The 25,133-nt window shown below is 35.1% G+C and overlaps 1 protein-coding gene across 1 annotated transcript; it reads right to left on the reverse strand.

Moving 5' to 3' along the window:
• Nucleotides 1-820: 820 nt before the first annotated feature.
• GUF1 (GTP binding elongation factor GUF1) lies at nt 821-24,948 on the reverse strand. Its single transcript, XM_082728492.1, has 17 exons — nt 24,506-24,948; nt 21,966-22,077; nt 21,665-21,813; nt 21,318-21,398; nt 20,133-20,210; nt 18,886-18,969; nt 14,426-14,490; nt 13,335-13,538; nt 11,885-12,024; nt 11,032-11,155; nt 10,203-10,335; nt 9,028-9,171; nt 7,931-8,064; nt 4,799-4,900; nt 3,393-3,512; nt 1,812-1,848; nt 821-997 (listed from the first exon to the last, which is right to left on the reverse strand). Exons 1-17 carry the CDS (start codon nt 24,668-24,670, stop codon nt 860-862), a joined length of 2,010 nt encoding a protein of 669 aa, XP_082584618.1. The 5' UTR covers nt 24,671-24,948; the 3' UTR covers nt 821-859.
• Between the last annotated feature and the right edge of the window lie 185 nt (nt 24,949-25,133).

A 25,133-nucleotide genomic window follows, 5' to 3' on the forward strand; every position in this document is an offset into this window, starting at 1 on the left:
AAGTATCTAATTATTGTAATACAATTTACCCTCTGGTTTGTTCACCAACAGTGGAGTTAAGAACACATGCTTTGAAGCACGACAGCCATTCACTGGCTATGTGACATCAAGTTAACGAAAGCTTTGTCTCATCAACTATGAAATCTAGACAATAATTACTAAAATTGCTATTAATAACAGCCTCTGCTAACACCAAACACCTACTGCTTTGCACCCAATGCATGTTCATGTTAATAGCCCCTACCCTTATTTTAATTTAGATGTGTATTAAACTTTTATTTATAAAAATTTTAACAAAAACTAGACAGCACATGTTCAGCTAGAATGCTACTGACTTTTTAAATAACTGACTGCTATAAATCTAAACTTATGCAGCTAAAACTGATACTTAGGTGATTCTGAAAATATCATAGACTTGAATTAGAATCTTAATTATGGGGTCGTTCAGTGTAAGAAAAAATGTTCAAGAAAACAAAATAGTTAAGATTCACTAAACATTACTGTGTCATACACTGAGTATTTTAAACATACTGTATGATACAATCTTCACAACAACCTATGGAGGTAAATAACAGCATAATCCTGACTTCACTAAAGAGTAAACAGAGAGGTTAAGTAATAATTTACCTTGCTCTAGTGAGTGGTGGAACAGAAATGTGAAACCGGACAATATGGCTTCAGAATCCAAGTTCTTAACCCCTTACTTTTCAAAGAGCAAATAGGTTCTTTAAACCTAAAAGCCCAGAAAGCAACTAGCAAATTTTATAGTTTTCATTGTCATCAACATATAAATTATGAAAAAAATTAAAAGATACACAAGTTTTAATTTATGAAAATTCACTGTATTTTTTTCCACCAATTACTTATCACATTGTGTTTTTAGAACTTTTATGAAAGCATCTTTTGGAACTTCAATGTTGCCAATTTTCCTCAGTTTTTTTTTTCCTTCTGCTTGTCTCTTCAAAAGTTTCATCTTTCGGGTAATATCACCACCATACTGAAAAATATTTTTAAAAATTGAAAGTCCAACAAATCACTCCACAGAAAATCATACAAGTACAAACAGACATCAACAGAACTATAATAACCTTACAATTATTACCCATGAGGTAGACATCTGCAAAGTTCCTTTTCGAATCACCTTCATAGCAGGTCATAATTTAACAGCTCAAAGAATAATAAAGGGTTTATATATTTTTTAGATGGAGATGAAGATCACCAAGGAAACCCAACATTATGTTATGCATGTCAAGAATTAATTATCAAGCCTCTTACTGATTCAAGTCTTAAAATTCTGGATCATATAGCCATAGTCTAATAAATTCACACAGGCATAACTGGGCCAGTCTCACATTAAGGATTTAAAAAAGCATTAACCATTTATTTCTCATAACTGAGTTAAGAAATTTTAATAGAGGAGACCACAAACGGCAAAGCCATGCAGGAGAGGTGGATTTCAAATTGCCATACTCTTCCCAGAGAAGAAGAGTCATTGTCTTCAAAATTTCTCCTTATAAATTAGATCAATAAAACATGTTATCCTGATCATAAGTATTACAAAAATACTTCATATAAAGGAAATTATATATACTTCATATAAAGGAAATTTTTATAAATAGGATGAAAAAGAGAGAATGTTATCAAAATGAATATATTAACAGTCAAGCTGAGATAGAACTATTTAAAAAGAAAATAGAGATGAAATGGTTATTATAAAAACAATGGAAACCAATATATTTATATCTCCCCCTTACTTTAAACTTAAGAAAACAGATATATTAATAAAAAGTAGAATACAGGCAAATACGTACACATTTTGCCAAAACGTTTTTCCTATAAGCTTTCACACTGTAAAACAAGAAATTTTATATAAAAATTGTATCATTTCAATATACTCTTCATAAGAATTTTATTTTCAAAAGCAATCTCCTCTTTGCAGATTTAAATAATCATGTCATACCTAAGTAAAACTGCCATAAACAAATAGCTCAAATGCTCTTGCATCTATTTTTATGTATTTGACATAAAACAGAAAATGGATTCAACATGAACATTAACATAAATTTTATTAAGAATAAAAAACATCAGGGCTTGTGGGTAGTCTTGATTTAGGCCAAATTCAAGAGTAAGTATAACATCCTAACATCATTTCTGGCTCAACCTAAAACTGTTCTTACCACTACTACTTCCAAAAAACTGAAAAATGGTTATCACATTACTAACTCTACCACATGTGGGTTAAGAGTGACTAGGAATATAAAAAAATTATTTCTTTTATAAAGCCCTTTTCAGGGCAAACTAAATAATTTTAATATATCCACCCAAACAGATACAAACTAATGCATTTCTACAGTGTTTCTAAGAAATTTAGAAATTTTAAAAAGTTCCATTTATATGTATTTCTTTTAAGATATAAAAATCTATTTTTTTTTTCCCTCTAAGGTATCTTCTACCTCAACACACATGTTGGAATTATTTGCTATTTTAAATTGTGCTTTCCAGGATGTTCCCTAGTTATCAACTATGTTCTGCCCAATCTCTGGGTACTCATGAAATTCAGAATAATTAACTAAAACTAAATTGCCTTAGGAAATGAAACTCACTGCAAATATAGGCATAAAATTTGTCCCATGACTATGTAAAATGTTGGCTGTAATTTCACCACTACTGATACATGAAGGTTTGAGTTTAAACTACAACTGGCAATTTCCAGCTAGGGGACACTTCTGATTTTCCAGAAACCAAGGAAATATGTTACACAATATTTCCTGCACTTAATGTTACTAGTAGAGCAGCTTATTCTGTGTTCTGATTTGTGTATCACATCTCTCATACATAAAGACCAATTCTCTACATAAATTAGTCTATCTTCAATGTCTGCTACAGATCTCATAATCAATCTACAATACAAAACTCAACATATTAGCATTCCTCTGTCAACCCTCTAATCTCTAAATTGGGTAGTTCTGAAAAGTGATATTAAGTGCTTCAAGTAAAAACCATAATTTAGTTTTATCTTTTGGAAGAGTATCTCCAAAACCTTTTTTTCCCCTCAGAACTTCTTAAAAAGTTTCAGTTGCTATTAGTTTATAAGCCATACCTTACCCAGGAAATTCAGCAGTCACTCAGTAAATTGAGTGGAAATAAAGCAATTCCTCAAACCCATGCCCATTATATTATTATAAATAATATCACTAAATGTTAAGTAAATCAACAATTATCAATTAAGTGGAATTAAAAATCAGATTATTATTTATTTCTACATGTAGGAACAAAGTTTAGGCCAATGTGAAGTTAAATTTTTCAATATTATTTCATAATACAGTTCCAATCCTATCATTTCTAACCATTTGCCATTTCTAAAACAAGAACAAAAATGAATTTCAACTCACGTTTCTCTTGCAATGATTTTACTTCCAACAGCAGCCTGAATTGCTATCTCAAACAGCTGCCTAGGAAGAGAATCCTTAAGACGTTCACATATGGCTTTGCCAACAGAATGTGCTTTGTCTCTGAGAGAGAAAATGCAACTATTTACATATCATAAATATGAACATTTCAAGTACCTTTCTAGTCCATATGCATAATCAATGTAAAGGTGAGTTCTCAAGAAGATTCAAATGGAATTCATCTGTCATAAACATCTCTTACTCTGAATCCTATGACTTTTCTGACTGCAAAAATAACATTATGACCATTACAGGCAATGTAGAAAAACATACATAAAAACCATTATTGGGCGCCTGGGTGGCTCAGTTGGTTGACCAACTGCCTTCGGCTCAGGTCGTGACCCTGGACTTCCAGGATCGAGTCCCACATCGGGCTCCCAGCTCTTTGGGGAGTCTGCTTCTCCCTCTGACCTTCTCCTCTCTCATGCTCTCTCTCACTAACTCTCTCTCAAATAAATAAATAAAATTAAAAAAAAAAAAAAAACCCAAAACCATTATTGATGCCATTCCCTTCATCTATAGAAAACCAGTGTTAAACATTTTAGAATGTCTATGTTAAAAACATATATCCTTCCATTATTTTCCTGTATATTTTACAGGAAATTCCTGTATATTTCCTGATATTTTATAGTTTGAATCATAGTGAATATATGTCTAACCTTTTATTTAATAGGCATTTTTATGTCACTTAAGATTATTTCATAGTATAATTTTAATAGCTTAACAGGATTATTAAAGAGGTGCTCCACTATTTATTTTTATCAATGGGCTGAACATGTAGGATATTTCATTTTTCATTATAAAATTAATATAAAAAACGTCTTGTTCTTAAAAAGAAAACCTTTTTGTTCTCAATTTTACATCTATCATAAAGTTTAAAACCGTTTCTTCTACATTACTCTGGTGAGGGAAATATTTCTTTCCAAGACACTCTTCTTTTTAGCTATTGCAATTCTATTCTTTTGCATTTAACAGTATGGAAAAAGAATGGAAAGAGAAACTAGTACAAGGAAATTTTTTCTTTTTAAAGATTTTATTCATCTATTTGACAGAGAAAGATGCAGCGAGAGGGGGAACACAAGCAGAGGGAGTGGGAAAGGGAAAAGCAGGCTTCCCACCAAGCAGGGAACCCAATGCGGGGCTCAGTCCCAGGACCCTGGGATCATGACGTGAGCTGAAGGCAGCAGCTTAACAACTGAGCCACCCAGGTGCCCCAGTACAAGCAAATTTAATTACTTGTAAGTTTTCAAAATATAGCTGTCAAATAAAAATAAGTAATCCATAATTAAATAAAAACATGTCAAAAGTGGTTACTTTCACATTCCATGATTAGTTTCTATTCGACTTACTTGTGTACAATAGTTACCAGCTCCTCTACAGGATTTCCATTCAGTAGAATATCCATTTTTACAAGTTCTGCAGTCTGGTAGCCCGCATCTTCGTAATCAAAACTAACAAGAAAGAACATCCAAGTAATAGATAAACATACTTCCCAAAAGACTGCATTATTTTTCTTTGCAAAACATTTTTTCTAGGGGCACCTGGGTGGCTCAGTGGGTCAGAGCCTCTGCCTTTGGCTCAGGTCCTGGGATCAAGCCCCACATTGGGCTCTCTGTTCGGCAGGGAGCCTGCTTCCCCCTCTCTCTCTCTGCCTGCCTCTCTGCCCACTTGTGATCTCTGTCTGTCCAATAAATAAATTTTTAAAAATCTTAAAAAAAAAAAAAAAACATTTTTTCTACCCACTCTCTTACACCTGACCCAAAGATCTATCAAAATAGTAAATATACATTTCACATAAACAGGATCTATATGACCACAGTGAGGAACAAACTCCCTCATCTTTTCACATTTACAAAATGAAAGGCAAAAGCAAGGGAAACATGCTTCACAGGGGAAAAGAAAATAAACTTGTAAGCCAGTCTAGGAAAATGGGACACAGAAGGCAAATGTCACTTTCTTCCCAATGTTTCCTCCCAAGAGCTGGCTGGCTGTAGACAACAGTATGTATTAATACGTCATTCTCCAAGATTCAGTAAGTATGGATTTGTTTAGCTTTCTATTACCAGTTAAATAAATGCTATGGTACTGATAGTCACTATAAATAAGATTTTTGGATTTCTTACACTACTCTTCGGCTTGAAAGCTTCCAGGGCTTTTTTGAGGATGAAATGAGTTAATCCGTGTAAAGCACTGAAACAGTACCTAATACAAAAACAGTGTTTAAAACAGAGCCTAGCTTAGCACTTTTAAAGCACTTGATTAGCATCAGCTATTACTATTAAAAAATATGGCAAAAGCTTACAATGCTAATCAAAACAGGTGTAACTCTCAAAACGGAAGTTTAGTGAGAAAGAAACTTTCATTATGCTTACATATCTTTTAAACTATGGATAAGAACATATATAGTCCTAAACTGTCTTAATTTTAAAACAAACGAATGCCTAGAGCTGCTAATTTTTGGTTTCTAAAGCAAAAAGGTCACAAGTTGATACTAATACTCTCTAAAACCATAAAATCCATATTACCTAAAGTTTTGCTAAAATCCTTTCAATAAAATTAAGCATTTACTATATGAAAAATATCACCTTAAGTATATGCAGAAAAATAAAATCTAGACATAGTCCCTCGATTTCACCTGTTTACAACTTTAAAATTCTCTGTGCTCCAAAATTTTAGAATTTCTTCATTCATTTTTTTCCAAAAGAAACCATGAAGCAAACGTCTCTGTTTCCAAGCCAGCCAAATGGAAACCTAATCTCTATTCAAAACACCGATTATTCATTCAACTGTACCCCTGGATGCAGGAACACATTTAGGACTCAAAAAGGCTACGTGCAGGCTTAAGGACAAACAGTTGCATCAAGTTAAGTATGAGAAGCAGCCTCACTACAGTCCTCAAAAAACAAAGGAATTCTTCTGACCCAGCTGCAGACGATTCTTGCCACCTGGTATAAGAGAAATTGTTCCTTATCTAAGTCCAGGAGAGGCCAATGGCTAGGCTACTTAGACTATGATGCATTTTTATTCTTAGGAACTGACTACATGTAAAAAAGATCCATCTCGAACATAAGAATCACCTTAATTCTGAAAGGTGGCATTATTTTATTTTCACATAGTTCAAAATTAAATATGTTTTTTCATTAATCTGAAGTACGTTTAAGTTTCTAAGCTAAAAGATTTTAAGACCACTTAACTCATAAAGAAGTATCTAAATGCAAACTACAATTGACAGACTTCGTTAAAAATGTTTATAAACACTCACCTTAGTAATTATTCTTTTAACCACAATAATTTTTATTTTTGTTTGTTTAAAGATTTTATTCATTTATTTGTCAGAGAGAGAGAGCACAGCAGGGGGGAGAACAGCAGCCAGAGGCAGAGGGAGAAGTAGACTTCCCGCTTAGCAAGGAGCCTGACTCGGGGCTCAATCCCAGGACCCTGTGATCATGACCTGAGCTGAAAGCAGATGCCTACCTGACTGAGCCACCCAGGCGCCCCACAGTAACTGTTTTAATGACATGCTGCCTCAATTCGTTCTACTTTAAATCCCACTGCCACTTATTTGCTTATGTTCTTGTCTGAAAGAAGACGCACAAGAAAAAAAATTGGCTGAAAAGGTAGAAAAAATAGTTTCTCAATACATAAAAAAAAAAAGAACACTCCTTTGTATCAATTATGATAACTCTTTCATCTAACACTCATTTCATAAAGCTAAATTTCCAGATCACTGTAGCATGTTCTTTGAACACGAATCTTTCTTTGAATGTTAGTATTAAATATGCCCGCACATGCATGGAGATGCATGTGTATTTTACAGATGTGAATGTTCATTTTCCCTACTTTCCCAGCGTATTTTATACTTTCTTTAATATCCCAATATATGTTATCCAATAACTTAAGATCTCAGGGTATTAAGGGCATCTAGACTTATTTACCCCAACATAAAATACTCCCAAAATGCTATGCATGGAGTTCTTTGTTACTTAGTATTAAATCTTCCTTCACTTCTATCAGGTTGTTCCTCCAAACACTCCTGGAGATTAGACAATGGTTTTCATAATGTGGACCACTTATTCTGGAAGACCGAGTTAATAAAGTGTCCACAGGTATGGGGACACATGTAGCATTTTTTACAGACTAAATATGTACTTCTGTTTTCCAAATATATACAGGTGCTCCTTGGATTATATAACACAGGAATCCAATGTGCCACCATACAAATGTGCCACTAAGATCACAGTGGCTTCTTGAAATTACATGTAATTTTTAATGGACAGAGGAGTATACTCTTTCATGAAGAGGACACTATAATTTTTTTTTATTAGAAGAAGGCTAAAAGTTTTATGAAGTAAAGGAACTCATTCTTCCATAAGCAAATTAGGAGTACTCTCTAATACTTTTAAGGTTGCTTCAAGCCTTTCTATATTCATGTTGGTCAGTATTTCAAAAGAATTATCCAGGTATCTGAATTTAAGTTTTACCTAGCATATCCAGAAGACAAGGATTTCAAAGAATCATAAAAATCCACCACAATTTCATTCAAAGGGAAGAGATATTTAAGCATTACTCTATTTTGATCAATATACATCATATTCTTTTGAACTGCTCTTCGAGCCTAAAAAAGAAAAAAGAAATGTGTTTCATGATAACCTATTGACGAAATGATTTACAATGACTATAGAAAGAGGTCAATATCCCAACCTAAAATTTCCTTACAAACCCTAATAAACAATGGACAAAATGAAGGAATATTTAATGGTCTAACAAAAACTTGCAAATAACACTTTTAATACAGAGACAACTATTTCATATTTTAATTGTATTTATTACCAAAGCTTTTAATCCTTTGTCTTTATCTAACAATTTTATCTTTTTAAAATTATAGAGTACTTAATGATAAACCAAATTAACCACAGATAACATCAAAGTTCTGATTTCTTGTTTTACAAATAAACTTAGTCCCAAGAAATTAAGCAACTGACCCAAGTTTTCTAGTTTGTGATTACAGAATTAAAATTCAAGTCCACTAGAAATCATTTGAGAGTTCTTTCCAATATATGTCTTCAAATAGTTTTTTTGAGGACTATGATTTATAGATTAAGTCCTTTATTACATTGTGGCAAAAACTAAGGCAAAATAGGGAATACCCACCCTTTAGTCAAAAGTGTAAAGTATTACAGTAATCTTTCAAACTATCCTCACTTTCAAGTACTATAAAGGCTAAAATAAATTGTTCTTTGAGCTAGTAAGTATAAATAAGCATCAAATCACTTTCCTGTGGGCTAATATTTCAAGTCAGTAAATTAACACAGATGACCAAAATTCTGGTTCTATTTTTCTCATTTAAAATCAAAATTATTTTAGAAGTATATCTATACCTACATCTCTCATATACATATATATATATACATACATAGTGTGTGTATATATATACACATTAGATATAGATCTTTATGAAAAGTTCTTACAAATTCAATGTGCTCTACAGAGAGAAAACTTTCAGAAGAAACCTAAGTGGGAAACCACTGTTAGAGAGGACTAAAATTTACTTTTATATTAAACTGTATCACACTTATACCTGGCAAAGCATCATCACTTTTCCAGTGTATTCATCTGGTGTGATAATTGTACCCAAAACAACTGGTTCCAAATATTCTGTTACTTTTGATTTATCAGGGAATTGTGCAGGATTGATGATTGTAATTTCCTTTTCTCTGTATTCCTAAAAATAAGAAAAATCACCAACAGCTAAAAATAAGTCTTAATTACCACGCTTTAAAATCTTTTAATTTATAGTAAATGTTAGAATTTATTATAATTGCATTTGCTGAATTAATAAAATCAAAAGAACTCCTAAAGGTTAAGCTATTATCTTAACAGGCTTTGTATTTTATTGTATTTTATTTTTTTTTAAAGATTTGACAGAGATCACAAGTAGGCAGAGAGGCAGGCAGAGAGAGAGGGGGAAGCAGGCTCCCTGCTGAGCAGAGAACCCAATGCAAGGCTCGATCCCAGAACCCTGGAATGATGACCTGAGCTGAAGGCAGAGGCTTTACCCCACTTAGCCACCCAGGCACCCCTAACATGCTCTGTACTTTAAAAACCACCCAATCATAACCCCTTAATAACAATTTTTAGTAAGTAATGTATCCCGCTCATTGACATCTACTAAGCACATCTTATGTACCACTTAGAAAAAATATGATGTAAAAGTGCCCTTATAAGGCATTACCATTAGTTTCCTAAGTTCATTTTGTTGGAAAATATTTACAGATGCCAAAGTTAAAATTTGTTTAAAATGAAGAGACTACCATTCAGATAGAATACTGTGTCTCTATCACTCAGAGACAATACTGTCTCTAACACTACCTTGAAGTCTAAAATTTCCTATAGCCAGGTAGCCATGAATACTTCACCTTTCATTAAGATAAACTACTTATGACCAAATTATATTCTTAATTTCTGTACTGGATTTAGACATAATCAATGATTCTACGTTTTACTCTCAGTAACAGGATAGTATCAATAATACATAGATTTCTATCAGGTTAAGAAAAATACTGCATAAATTAGTTCTCAAGTGGCTTCTTCAGCATTAGTCATAAAATAATTCAATTTTTAATGCTACTAATCAAGAAATATTTCATGTAAAAGCTAGTCAGGTAATGGTGTACTAAAAAGTTTCTCCTGCGTTCTGCATATATAGACACACACTTATTTAGTTTTCCCTTGTATGCTGGTTCACAATAGTACCTTTATCAATTTTGCTGATGAAAGAACAGCTTTATATGGAACAGTTGGGGTTGTCAAAATTACAGAAGCATTATATTCTTGCTCCAGTCGCTGGTTGAAAACTTCCATATGCAAAAGTCCAAGAAATCCCAACCTGGGGGAGAAAAAGGCAAACTCCAAAATGTTTATGCCTCATGCGTTCTGGCTTCTTTGACGAATATAGTGTGATAGACTATAATACTATATTATGCATATATTATTTATATACTATATATTTATATATTATAGTATTATAAAAAATTATAAATAATAGAATATTATTTTGTGGGGGATGGGTAGAATCAAAAGGCAATCCATAAAAAAAGGTCATTCAAGCAATTCACATAATAAAATGCTAACAAAACTTCATTAAATAGGATTGAAAATTTCAAAAAAAAATTTCTATTGGAATTCTATTTAAAATTGCCATAAAGTTTACCCATAGAGTATGAATACAATGTGAAATAGGCAGATGTTTATGTTGGTTCACTCTACACTATTAAGAATTTATCTTCAGAGATGAAATGTTCAGGACCAATGAACCACTTAAACTTTACTTTTCAGGGCGCCTGGGTGGCTCAGTGGGTTAAGCCGCTGCCTTCGGCTCAGGTCATGATCTCAGGGTTCTGGGATCGAGGCCCGTATCGGGCTCTCTGCTCAGCAGGGAGCCTGCTTCCTCCTCTCTCTCTCTCTGCCTGCCTCTCCATCTACTTGTGATTTTTCTCTGTCAAATAAATAAATAAAATCTTTAAAAAAAAAAAAAACTTTACTTTTCAATAAAAATTTGATCCTACAGAGAAAAGAATCTTACCTCCAGCCAGCACCTAAGGCAAGGCTACTATCCCGATGAACTGTCACACTGGAATCATTGATAGTCAACTTTTCTACAGCACTCTTCAGGTTATTATATTCAGATTGGTCTATAGGGTACATTCCTGAGGACACAACAATGTCTAATTATCACATGTGAAAATCTGCCTAAAAATAAATACGCAAAGCTTCCAGGATCAAAATTAATCATCCTCATCTCTCACATCCTCCAAAACTCAAATGACTGACTCTGCCTAACGTGGGAGTAAACAAACTTCACACTTCCCAGTGACACAAACAAAGGGAGAAAAGCAGTGCTAGATATCCAGCACAGAGTAACTTGATGACCTTCAACCAAGCCTTCCTTTTCCAAATGTCTTTAACATCACAGAGTAGTAAAAGGTTGTGAAGTCGTGCATATGAGAGGTAACACTATCCTCTGCCATGTCTACACCAGTACAGTACAATATTAAACAAAGTCCAACTAACAGAAAGGCAGTCAGTAAATGTCCACTGACAATTAGTAATGAAAACATCCTAACTAAAAAAATATTCCAAATGCAATGATTTACTCTCTAGTGAAACAAAGAAAATCTATGTTCTTTAAATACCAGAGAACTCGTTTAAGAGCTTATACTTTCTGACAAGTGATAAAAAAAATATGTAGGAAATGATCTCCCACATCAAGTTGCACTATACATACGAAATTAACTGATACATAAATAGCACACAAAAAAACTAAAAGAAATAGAATATTTTGGAATTAGCTGTTATTTAAAATGAGTATTTCTAATAATTCTTATTTCAATTTACATAATAAATTGGCCCTCATCCTGCATTTGTGAGCTCCTCACCTGCAAATACCATTGGTTTCGCTGATTTAAACCCAGGCAAGGGCTCCACTGGTTGTTTATGTAAATATAATGTATCTCCTATTTGTGCTTCAGTGACATCTTTCATCCCAGCAATCAGATAGCCCACCTGTCCTGCATATCTAAATAAAATTATTATATGGAAATATTTACTGCTTTAATGTTTCAAGTGCATACTCACAATTACCCTTCCCGGAAATTATTATATTTTCCAAAGAAAACCTCATCTAATTCAAAGTAAGTATTACGTATCAATTCTCAACATTAAACTGTCAGCAAAAGAACATACCATGCCTTACAGTCCATTATCAAGGACCTCTAAAACACAAGTCTATGGCCTTCCTCATGACTCTGCCCACCTCTGCATATTAAACAACAGCTTCCAAATATAATGTAAACAAAGTAAAACTAAGCGCAGAAACACAAAATAACTTCTTGAAGTGTAAAATACTATTTTATTAATGAATTGTGTCACTAAAAAAAATAAATTTTTAAAACCAAGCAGAAAAATGTGAACTCTAAACAAATCTGGCACCAATTTGATGTTTCTCTTGTATGAAAAGAGCATATCCCAAGATTTCAGAGTTTTAGCTTAGTTTCTTTTTTTTTTTTTTAAAGCAAATTTCCTACATGATAAACTAATTTACATTTAGGATAAGGTATCAGAATCTAAAGTGAAGATACAGTAATGATCAATGTATGCACTACATGATGGAATACAGACTTCATAAATCTTTTGAGTAAAATTAAAATAGACTTTATGAGTCTATTAAATAAAAAATGTATTGAGCAAAATAGTGCTGGTTTTAAACAAGCATTAAACTATCAAGTGTGACCTATATGGTCACTACCTTAAGGAAACAAAGGAAACAAAGACCTTAGAATGCTCCTGGTATGTGCCAGATGATTTATCTCATCAGTGCCTTTCAGTACTGATGGAGCAGGCACTCTGTATTTGTCAGTGAACTCAGAATTCAGTTTTTCTAATACACATGACCTTACTAACCCCATGTGCCATGGATTTTAAACAAAGTTTTACAATGAATTCCATACAAAAGGAAAATATTACCAAATTGTCTTCACTACTTTTGTGTTGAAAAATCTAACTACAAAAAAATTAAATATCAAAATTGATACCCAGTATGATTTGGATGGTGACAGAACCATCTCTTTCACTGGCTCATCAAATACAGCAGATCATAAAATTTGTTATGACTAGTAAAAAGGAATAAAAATATATCAAATTTATACTGTCCTGCACACATGAGATTCCTTTTGCAAGAGCACTTAATATTTAGGTGCATTAAATTATCAGTTTGGGTTTTTCTTCTCTGACTTACAATACTGGGATCATTCTAAGCATACCAAGCTGAGAAAGGCAGAAATTGCAACACATACAAATCTATTTTAATTACTACTACAGATTACTTACAGTTTATGTGCTGGCTGCTCATTAGGATTCAGAACTCCTACTTCATTAACTTCATATGTCTTTTTAGTATGTGCAGATACAATTTTATCTCCTTTGGAAACCACTCCATCAAATAACGCTACATTAGCTATCACGCCCCTATACTGGTCAAATGTGGAATCAAACACCAAAGCTTTGAAGGGATTTTTGCGATGCACTTTAGGACTATTAAAAATAAGTAAAAAGAAAATGTACATATAATTAATTAAACTCTTAATGACTATTATTTAAATATTATTATGCTTAATTTATTCTAGTACCTAAGAAAGGCTAATAAGTGACAGCCAAAATAAAAATATCTTCCAAAAAAGTATAATGACTATTTTTATATTAATTTTATTTCAACCTTGAGTTTAAATGTTTTAATATGATTTATGAAACTGATGAAATACATTTATTCAGTATTAAAACACAATAAATGCTAATTTATTCAAGTCTCTTTATTACAATGATTTTTTTTTAAAGATTTTATTTATTTATTTGATGGAGAAAGAGATCACAAGTAGGAAGAGAGGCAAACAGAGAGGGGGAAGCAGGCTCCCGCTGCTCAGAGAGCCCAACATGGGCTTGATCCCAGGACCCGAGACCATGACCCGAGCCAAAGGCAGAGGCTCAACCCACTGAGCCATCCAGGTGCCCCTATTACAATGATTATTTTTTTTTTAAGATTTTATTTATTTATTTGACAGATAGAGATCACAAGTAGGCAGAGAGGCAGGAAGAGACAGAGAGAGGGGGAAACAGGCTCCCCGCTGAGCAGAGAGCCGGATGTGGGGCTGGATCCCAACACCCTGAGATCATGACCTGATCCAAAGGCAGAGGCTTTAACCCACTGAGCCACTCAGGCACCCCTATTACAATGATTATTAAGAAGAGAACTCATTCACCCTTGTTTGCTTTCTTTTTCTATACTTGACTTGACTTCTGAATCAAGTCAAAATAATGTATTATCACTCACCACATGTATAGTCTAATCTAAAATTAGAGATCAGACTGATGGCCTTTGTACTATTAAAGATAAGTAAAAAGTACAAAAATAGCAAAATACTTACGGTGGTATTCTTTCAATGACTGCCTGAAGAACTCTTTCAACATTTGTTCCAAGTTTAGCAGATATCTAAAATAAAAAGTATATTAAAAAAATAAGGATTTAAAGACTACTTTTCTATCCAGATGACTGAGCTTTATAATCAGAAAAAAGAAAGAATTCTAACAGTTATGAATTTGAAGACAGTAATAAAAGGAAGCACAAAGCATATACTATACTGACAAATGTCCTTCCAATACAGTTAGGTGAGTCTGTGGTTCTTGGATTAAACTGCAAAAACATTCTGATTACGGTAATGAAATAGCAGCGGTCTTAAGAGTTTAAAAACACCTGAGTAACAGTTATGACTCTATGGACTATATGACTTAAGCAATACATATTTGAGCTTCAAGTTCCCCATCTAATAAATTAACATTCATGTTTTTCCTAAATCTCAAGATTGTTGTGTAAAGACAATAAACAATTTATGTGGATAACACACATGCAGTTACAAGGGATATTACTACTATTTTTCTCGCACTGAGAGCGCAAGCCTGAAGACTCAAAAAACACAGGTATGACTCAACTTTGTCATAACTAATAGCTGAACTATCTCTGAAATCTTGATTTTAAAACCCATTTCCTAAACACCACCTCTTAACCTTTAAACTCTCTCCGGATCAGTTTCTCAAGTCAGCACTAAGGACAGTTTGGACTGATAATTGTCTTAAGGGATTTTTAACAGAATCTATGGCACGTCACCTACCCACAAGATGACCATAGCACCTACTCCCCAGTATAACAACAAAAATCACCTCCAGATATTGCCAAATGTTTCCTACAAGAAAAAAATACCCTCTAACGAGAACCACTGCCCTAGACTCCAGTACCTTCTTTGCAACAATCCTGCAAGTTCCCATCTCTAAACCATTGAATGGACTATCTCCTTTCACTATCTATTAGCCCCATGCCCCTTCCTTTCCCAGCGGAAACTCCGAGGTCCACTATTTACAATCACTGTTCAACCACTACCGATTCTCTCCCTATCATAAGGTTGGTAAAACTCAACTGTGACTGCTTCCAACACTGTGTCTTACCTTTTTTTTTTTTAAGACTTTATTAATTTGAGAAAGAGCGAGTGAATGAGCACAAGCGGGAGGAGGGGGGACAGAGGGAGCAGCAGACCCCCTGCAGAGCATAGAGCCCAACACAGGGTTGGATCCCAAGACCCCAAGATCATGACCTGAGTCAAAGTCAAACACTTAACTGACTGAGGCACCCAGGTGCCCCAGCAAGTGTCTTTTCTGTGCCTATAATACAAAGGGCTCAACATTACTGGAGAAAAATCAAGTAACTGGTCTGGAAAGTTTCTCTGAATTCATTCCACACATCTGAAGGTGCAGTTAAACTTCCTAACTTCCCAAGATGCAACCCATAGTAAATTCACATTACCACTCAGTAAGGTGTTTCACACTACCTTCTTTTTCAATCTACACATTTTCCCCTCTTGCCAATTCACTCTTGGTTGATGACTTTGCCTGTTATTTTCTTTAAGGAAACAGAAAATATCACAAACTTCCTTATCCAAAATATATGAATCTATCTGTATCTATACTCACAACCTCTTTGCAGTTTCTATAATTTGGAAATTATTCCCCCTTCTCTGAAGACTCAATCCTTCCATACTTTTTATTCTGAATTTGACTCAAATCCTTCTCTAGTTCTTACTTGTAACACCCTCAAATTCACAATAATGTAGTTTGACTCTTAGGATCTTTTCTCTACACTTCTCCCTATGAAACCCTATTTGTTGACCACATACATGTTAACAACTCCTAAGTATCTATCTCTGATCACAATTATCTCCATGAATGCCTGAATTAAAGATTTATACAGTATCTCTTGGGGCGCCTGGGTGGCTCAGTGGGTTAGGCCGCTGCCTTCGGCTCAGGTCATGATCACAGGGTCCTGGAACTGAGCCCCGTATGGGGCTCTCTGCTCAGCTGGGAGCCTGCTTCCTTCTCTCTCTGCCTGCCTCTCTGCCTGCTTGTGATCTCTCTCTGTCAAATAAATAAGTAAAATCTTTAAAAAAAAAAAAAAAAAGATTTATACAGTATCTCTACTTGGATGTCTAATAGACAAAGCAAAGCTTTCTATTTTCTCCTATATCATTTCCTTTCCAACTCCTCATCTAGTAGCAGCTACTTGCTTAAACCCAAAGCTACCCGATTCTTCCCTTTATTTCACTTCCTCACATGTAACCCACACCAAATCTCTCCTATCCAAGTATCTATTTCCTATCTCTCCAAATAAACATCAAATCTGCAGACTTCTCCAACATCAACATCACATACTTAGCCACCTGTATAAGCACTTTAGCTATTACTGCAAACCAGTTTCCCCTCACCTCTTCTTATTGTTTTCTAATGAACTCTCTATAAGGCAACCAGATCAGTTTATTTTCCTCACTTACCTTAAAATCCTTTATCATAGAATCATTTTCATACTTCAGCACAGCAAGAGTCTCAGCATGACCTGATTCCTGCCTATCCCTACAAAGCCATCTCATCTAATGTGCCTCGGCTCTGTTCCTTAAACATGCCAAACCTTGCTAAACATGCCAAGCCTATACACTTGCTCTTTCCTCCTCTTGGAAGTTTCTCCCAACATTCATTTCTTTAGTCTCAGTTCATCAGAGATGCCCTAAGTTACTCTGCATCATAGCATCTGAGAAAAAATTACTTTTCTATAGTTAAGTATGAGACTCCACCTGAAACAACACAATCTGCTAAATGAATTTTTTCTTTTCTTTTTTTTTTTTTTTTTAAAGATTTTATTTATTTATTTGACAGAGAGAGATCACAAGTAGGCAGAGAGGCAGGTAGAGAGAGAGAGATGAGGAAGCAGGCTCCCTGCTGAGCAGAGAGCCGGATGTGGGACTCGATCCCAGGACCCTGAGATCATGACCTGAGCCGAAGGCAGCAGCTTAACCCATTGAGCCACCCAGGCGCCCCTAAATGAATTTTCTTGATAATACCTGTCTTATTCAATAATTACTACACTTACTCGCTTACTTCTTTCTTTACTCATTTAATGACGGCCTCCCTAAGGAAAACATAACACAATGATATCACAGTCTTATCTAGCCTGTTCACAGCTGTGCCCCTAGCTGGCACATTCCAAATAAGTATCTGAATAAATTTTGTAAAGATGTATTAAAATCAGAATAGTTCATTATACTTTAACATAACCCAAGTTATGAAACCATAATTCCAGGACTGCTTTATAATGAGGTCCCTCTTTGTAATAAAAACCATTAAATTCTCTATGTGTGTATCTATCTCCAAGGGAAAAAAAAAAACAACAGTTTTTCAGTTAATACCATGTTGTATGTAATCCTCCACTGTGTTAAAGTTAAACAAAAGAAAATAATTCATCATCTGAAACTAGCTTTTTCAAAAAATCAAATGAGACCGAAGTGGAAGCTGATGCTATACTGTTGCACTGACACACTTACAACATAGCACAGTCTGGCCATGGCTATTCAACACCTAGTCATCATTTAAAAGGTAAATAAAAAAATTCAAATTTGAAGTAATATGAACTTTGGGTCCCTGGGTGGCTCAGTTGGTTAAGCATCTGCCTTGGGCTCAGGTCATGATCCCAGGGTCCTGGGATCAAGTCCCATATAGGGCTCTCTGCTCAGCAGGGAGCCTGCTTCTGCCTCTGCCTCCTTCTATCTCTCTGTCTGTCATGAATAAAGAAAATCTTAAAAAAAAAAAAGTAATATCAACTTTGATATAAATAAAATCTGTTGTTTAAGACTATTACTATATCTACTTCTATTATTAAAAAAAGCTTTGTCAATTCCAAAACTAATACATACAAATGCCTTGTAATTAATTTGAATCTGTTCTTTAAAGAGAGTATTTCCAGGCATGCTGGGGTGGCACAGCCAGTTAAGCCTCTGACTCCTGATTTTGGCTTAGGTCATGATCTCAAGGTCTTGGGACTGAGCCCTGAGTCGGGCTCTGCACTCAGTAGGGAGTATACTTGAGGATTCTCTCTCCCTCCACCTGCCACACCCACTCTTGCATACTCTCTCCGTAAAATAAATATAAACAGACCTTCAAATAAATAAATATATAGAGAGAGTATTTCCACAGAGGCAAAACACTAACAAGAAATACTACTGTAATCAGGTGCAAAGACTTGCATTTTAGTCCTGGCACATTAACTAACCAGCTCTGTAATCTTAAGAAAGTGATAAAACCTTTGTGCCTTAGTTCTTTCAACTGGATTGTAAAAAAAATTCCTATCTGTCCTAACCATGTAATAAGGATTTTTGGTGAAGATCAAATGAAATATTAGTAAAAAGAACTTTGTAAAACTATGAAAACTTCATATATCGATGGGCTATCAAATACTATGAAATTTCACTTAGGCCAATACCCGACATTTTTTAAAGTATGTCTTCATACTTACCTTAATACATTCATCACTTGGAATATCAAACACTTTTTCAATTTGCTTTTCAACCCTTTCAGGATCAGCATTCTTCAGATCTACCTTAAGAAAAAAATTCATTATGTCTTAACACAGTAAAAATAAAATATATTACATATTAATAGCATTCAGACAATCAAAAGCATACCTATAATAACTGATACCTCTATTTTTCATAGTCAATATAATTTTAACAAGTATGGCTACAGAAAAACAGAGGGTAGGCAAAGCAGAGCATGCAAAAATTTTAGGAAGCAGGCAATTCAAGGCAGAAGAGTTCAATAATAACATATCAACCAACACCGGGTAAACTGATTTTACAAGTTAGATGTAACTTATGACAACAAACTGTCTTACCATAAACAACTATGCCTCATTTAAACTTAACTCCATTATAAAAAAATTCAACTGAATGCAATGCAGTTTTTTTTGGTTGGTTGGTTGGATTTTTAAAGTAGGAACCATGTTGAGCAGAGCCCAATGCAGGACTTGAACTCACAACTGAACTGAGATCAAGAATCAGACACTTAACTGACTGAGCCCCCCAGGCACCCCATAATGAAGATTTTAAAATTAAAATTCTTTATTAATTTCAAAATATAAAAGCTAAGGTTTATCAACAGTACTCAGCTTAGTACTTAACTGTTATGTTTCATATGTTACACTGTTTTCCCCAAGATCTTAAGTGCTTTTTCTTTTCTAATATATGTTTTAGTGTAATAAACATAATTTTTTGGCTGCTGTGCATATATTTCTTTCCTAAAGAAACAGCCTTCAATTACTCCATGTCAATTCAGGGAGACTGCCTTCTCAACTACGTGTAAGAATACAGGAGTTTGAGTTGCAATTCTATCATGTGCAATTTAAAGAAATAAATCCTACCAATACATTTAATATATAATTGAAGATTCCTCATATAAAAAATAGTATATTTAATAGTCAAACACCAAATTCACTTTTAGAAAATAAAATAATAAACATTATTGTTGTCTCATTAGAATCACCTTGCTCATTTATTTATTTATTTATTTATGATTTTATTTATTTATTTGACAGAGAGTCACAGCAAGAGAGGGATACAAGCAGGGGGAGTTGGAGAGGGAGAAGCAGGATTCACGCCAAGCAGGGAGCCCAATATGGGGCTTGATCACAGGACACTGGGATCATGACCTGAGCCAAAGGCAGAGGCTTAACTCATTAAGCCACCCAGGCACCCCTAGAATTACCTTGTTTATAACTGGAATTATTGACAGCTGTGCCTCAAAGGCAAGAAAGAAGTTTGCTACAGTTTGCGCTTGAATACCCTAAAAATATCAAGACAGAAGATACTGATATGACCATTCTACCATTTATCACAAAACTTATAATTTAAGCTACTCCATACATCTTCACCAAAAGCAGAGGTACAGAGTAAAGTACAGTATCTATACTTCCATGAATATATACAAAGTATTTCCACAGAGGAAAAATGGCTAACAAGAAATACTATTGTAATCAGTTGCAGAAAACTTGTGTTTTAGTCCTGGCACATTAGCTAACTAGATCTGTAATCTTACAGTGATAAAACCTTTATACCTTAGTTCTTTCAACTGGATTTCAAGAATAATTTCTAGCTGTCCTATCCATGAATCTGGTTAATTCCTTGTGAAAATTCCTTTCATTTTGGGGAGCATTACTGGAGCCAAAAAAAAGTGAAACATGAATCTCAATGTCATGAAAGCCTACTAAAGGCACAGTCATACGATGTGGTTTATAAAACCCTGTACTATGTGTATAGGCTAGAGATAAACTTTCCCTGACAGGAACAAGGAAGGTTTAACACAACAATTATCTTGGGTTTTAAATGAAAAGTTTGTGAGAAACTGAATTATAACAAAAGCTTAGTTTAATATACATAATAGGTCTTATATCATCAATAAATATGTTTTTATGGTTCTCACAAGAACCTGGTAATGTTACTGACATGTTTCTTTAAACTTAAACAAGAACCTGGTAATGTTACTGACATGTTTCTTTAAACTTAAAACATTATTACCTTAAAATCACCCAAAATTACCTCCAAAATAGATTCATTTTCAAGTTCTGCTAAAAATTAATATTAAAACCCCCAATAAAGAACTACTAAAAAATGAGTATTTGGTAGGATGAATGTAAATATAATATACTTCAACATTCTCTTCATTCATCTGATTAGCTTAAAGTGTTTAAAATATGAACTAGTCAATTTCACAGACTGCTTTAGTGCAATAAAATTCAAAGTACCAGGACTAAATCATGTGCTTTGGGCTTAAATAATACAATAAATCTTATTATTTTCAAACACAAAAATTCTATTTCCAAAATACATTTTAAGGAAAATATCCTGAAATAACCTAAAGTGTATCACACCACATGAAATTAAAAGTACCTACCTCGTTTGCATCAACCACAAGTAAAACACCCTGGCAAGCAGAGAGTGATCTGGATACTTCATAACTAAAATCAACATGGCCCTGAAAAACAAAAAATATTGATATTTCTAAAGTTAGCTGTAATATTTTTAGGGAGGAGCATTATGGCAAATCTACTCACTCCCCTTGATAAAAAGTTAGTCATTTCTTTTTTTAGCCTCTACTTGAGTGAAACAATTACTCAAACGTAAGAACACTGAGAAAACAAAGAGCAAAGTGTTTATGTTCAGTTCAAAAACTGAACAAGGATTTTTCCCCACTATTCATACAAGGCTGACTTAACAAGAGAGATAAAATATTAAACTTACTGGTGTATCAATGAGATTTAAAAGGTACTGCTTTCCTTCACAATTATAGAAAAGAGATGCTGTCTGGGCTTTAACAGTGATTCCTCTTTCTCGTTCCACTTGCAATTTATCAAGAACCTGCTTATTATTTTTTGTTTTATCAATTGTGCCTATAAAGAGAAATACTTATTGATACTTCAATGGGCTTTTAAAGACACAATATTACATATAAAATTAAAACCAAAATGTTAAAGATCATAGTAAAAATGATGATTAATTACTCATGGCCATCAATTAACTATATAACATAAAATGAAAATACCTGTTAATTCCAAGAGCCTGTCAGCTAAAGTACTTTTGCCATGATCCACATGTGCAATTATACTGAAATTTCTAATATTTTCAACAGAGAATCCAGATAGGTCAATTTTTTCCTAGAAAGGGAAGAAAAATAAAACATTTATGAGTATCCATTTTGCATTATATGAAAAAAGAATATTAATTCAAAGATTATTCCTTTAGTCTAAACCATTTCATGTTATAACATTTATATTATTCCTATGACAATAAAAAGGTGTATGGCTAAACTCTAATTACAAGCAAATGATTAAAACCACACTTATCAAATATATCAGTTTCACAGTCAAGGTGACAACCAAGCTAAAGAAGAGTCCTTTATAAATATTTCCACCACTTAGAGGGCCAATGAGGAAATGAATTTATTTTCATGAAAGAACAACACAAGATACCTAGAACTCCTGATCAGCCTTAGAGTGCCTGGTCTAATAAAACTGTTTGAAGCAAAAAAAAAAAAAAAAAAAACTACAGTAAAGTTTTAAGAAAAAAAGGAAATTCTTTGTCCTCATCACACATTTAGTCAGCAGTCAAATCTATTTTATTTTTATTTTTTTTTTTTAAAGATTTTATTTATTTATTTGTCAGAGAGAGAGAGAGAGAGCAAGCACAGGCAGACAGAGTGCAAGGCAGAGTCAGAGGGAGAAGCAGGCTCCCTGCGGAGCAAGGAGCCCGATGTGGGACTCGATCCCAGGACGCTGGGATCATGACCTGAGCCGAAGGCAGCTGCTTAACCAACTGAGCCACCCAGGCGTCCCAGTCAAATCTATTTTAAAATCTGTGCTCCTAATAGAATCTTCAAAAGTTTAATCAGATACAATTATGTTATTTAGCAACTTCTTTGGAGAGGGAAAAAAAAGATAGCAAAAAAAAAAAAGATAAAAGAAAGAAAGAAAAGAAAAGGAAAAAACCTCTTATCATTCAAAATTTTAAAATATTTTAAAATGTAACTCCCCGGGGCGCCTGGGTGGCTGAGTGGGTTAAGCCGCTGCCTTCGGCTCAGGTCATGATCTCAGGGTCCTGGGATCGAGTCCCGCATCAGGCTCTCTGCTCAGCAGGGAGCCTGCTTCCCTCTCTCTCTCTCTCTCTACCTGCCTCTCCATCTACTTGTGATTCCTCTCTGTCAAATAAATAAATAAAACCTTTAAAAAAAAATGTAACTCCCGATTTTTAGTTATATACATCTTCTTTAATGTTTTATCTAGACTCATTGCAAACTGCTAAAAATGGTTATTCAAGTAGAATATGCCATCTTTTTGGGTACTCTAAACATTTTATTTTTTCAAGCAAATCCATCTTATAATCAGCATTAAAAAAGTAAAATTCTTGGGGCTTCTGGGTGGCTCAGTTGTTAAGTGACTGCCTTCCAGTCATGTAATGATCCTGGGGTCTTGCGGTCCTGGGAACAGCCTCTGCGCTGGGCATTGGGCTCCCTGCTCAGCAGGAAGCTGGCTTATTCCTCCCCCACTCCCCCAGCTTGTGTTCCCTCTCTCACTGTGTCTGTCAAATAATAAGTAAAATCTTAAAAAGAAAAAAAAAAGTAAAATTACAATGAAATACAGAATACTCAGGGGCTTTACGTTTTCTTTTCATAAATGTTGCGATACAAAGCAGACAATGAAAGTGCAACTTATATTTGAAAGAAATTCTGATTAAAAACTAAACCTGATTTGTTTGCCCGGTGTATTTCACACACTGCCCTTTCAATTGCCATTCAATTAAAAAGATACACAGGACTGTACCACTTTTAAGAACTTTGAATTGCAAGACAAATCCATTTTACATTCCACAAGCATGTTAGAAGAGGGCATTATCATACTTTAAGTCTTGTTTTTTTCCAGGTACTCCTAACTTGTGTTCAATTACTCTACTTCCCTGCCTAAACTGTATCTTTTCCTAGTAAATAAACAGTGTATTTTTTTAAAAGTTGCTGAATTCCTCACCTTCTCCACCACAAGAACACTCAGAAAACAAAGTTTGCTTTGGATCACTTAAAATCAAATAAGAAACAGAAGCTAAAGCATACCCAGCACGTCTTCCATTCTAGATACCGGACTAAAAAGTCTTATTCCTTACGTAGTTACCATCCTCAGGAAGAGCCATTCTTTTATTCTTATCTCATTCATTTACCACTGAAAAAAAGTCACAGGACGTTCAAGTAGCTTCCCCAGGCCACAGAGCTAGTAAGCTGCAGGAAAATGGAGGTTACACTAGCCTCTTCAGCAGGCTTGTAGAATTAAAAACACGCATCAGTGCCTCGCATAATCAATAAATTAGTTACTGACATTACAAGGCAGTGAACTCGAGAAGTGACTTGCCCAAGGTCGCCGTGGGGAGCGGTGGAGCCTCCAGAAACCCGAGAGCGAGGCGCTCTCTTAGCTCTACCTCCCCCACGCAATCTCAACCCGCATTCACACGCCGTCTAGGAAGCCCCTCCAGCCTACATTTCTGCAAGGAACGTCCCCCCTAGTTTTAAAACACGGTTAATCAGAGACTCATGGGGGTCACCTTGCGGTCGGCAGAGCTGTAGAGCCGGTCGAGAGTCCTGGACTTGGCAGCAGCCTCACGGGTCGGCGTGGGACGAGGCTCCAGGAGCCCCCGATGTGCAGCTGCGGCGGCCCACACCGTGAGCGCGCGACCGTGCCACCTGCCACGACCCACAGGAGTCCACATCCCTCCGCGTCAGGACAGGGTCCCGAGAGGAGGCGTCAGGACAGGGTCCCGAGAGGAGGCGTCAGGACAGGGTCTCGAGACCGTTCGACGCCATGGCCTGCGCCCCAAGTTTGCAAAGACGCCCGCCGCTAAGAGCCCACGAGAAAGACGCAACCAGCGTTACGCCGCGGGAGAAGAAAAAGTACTGTGGCCGCCGCGGCCCAACTAGAGCTTCCGGCGGCGCGACACCCGAGACGCGGCGCCGCGGGTCGGCGTCCGCAGGTCGCACGGCCGGATGACGTCAGCGCGCTTCCGCGAGAGGCGGTTTGGAAGTCACGTGAGGGCGAGCGCTGCCCTAGTGTTTGTCGTAGTCTGAAAGCGTGTAGTGATTCAGGTTCCTACCAAATACCAGAATAATAGAGCAAATATTTTAAAATTTGAAAGTCGAAATAAACTCCCCCTGCTGTTACTGATGTGGCTGATA

Source organism: Mustela nivalis (genome assembly GCF_964662115.1).
Source record: "Mustela nivalis genome assembly, chromosome: 4".
Lineage (NCBI taxonomy): Eukaryota > Metazoa > Chordata > Mammalia > Carnivora > Mustelidae > Mustela > Mustela nivalis.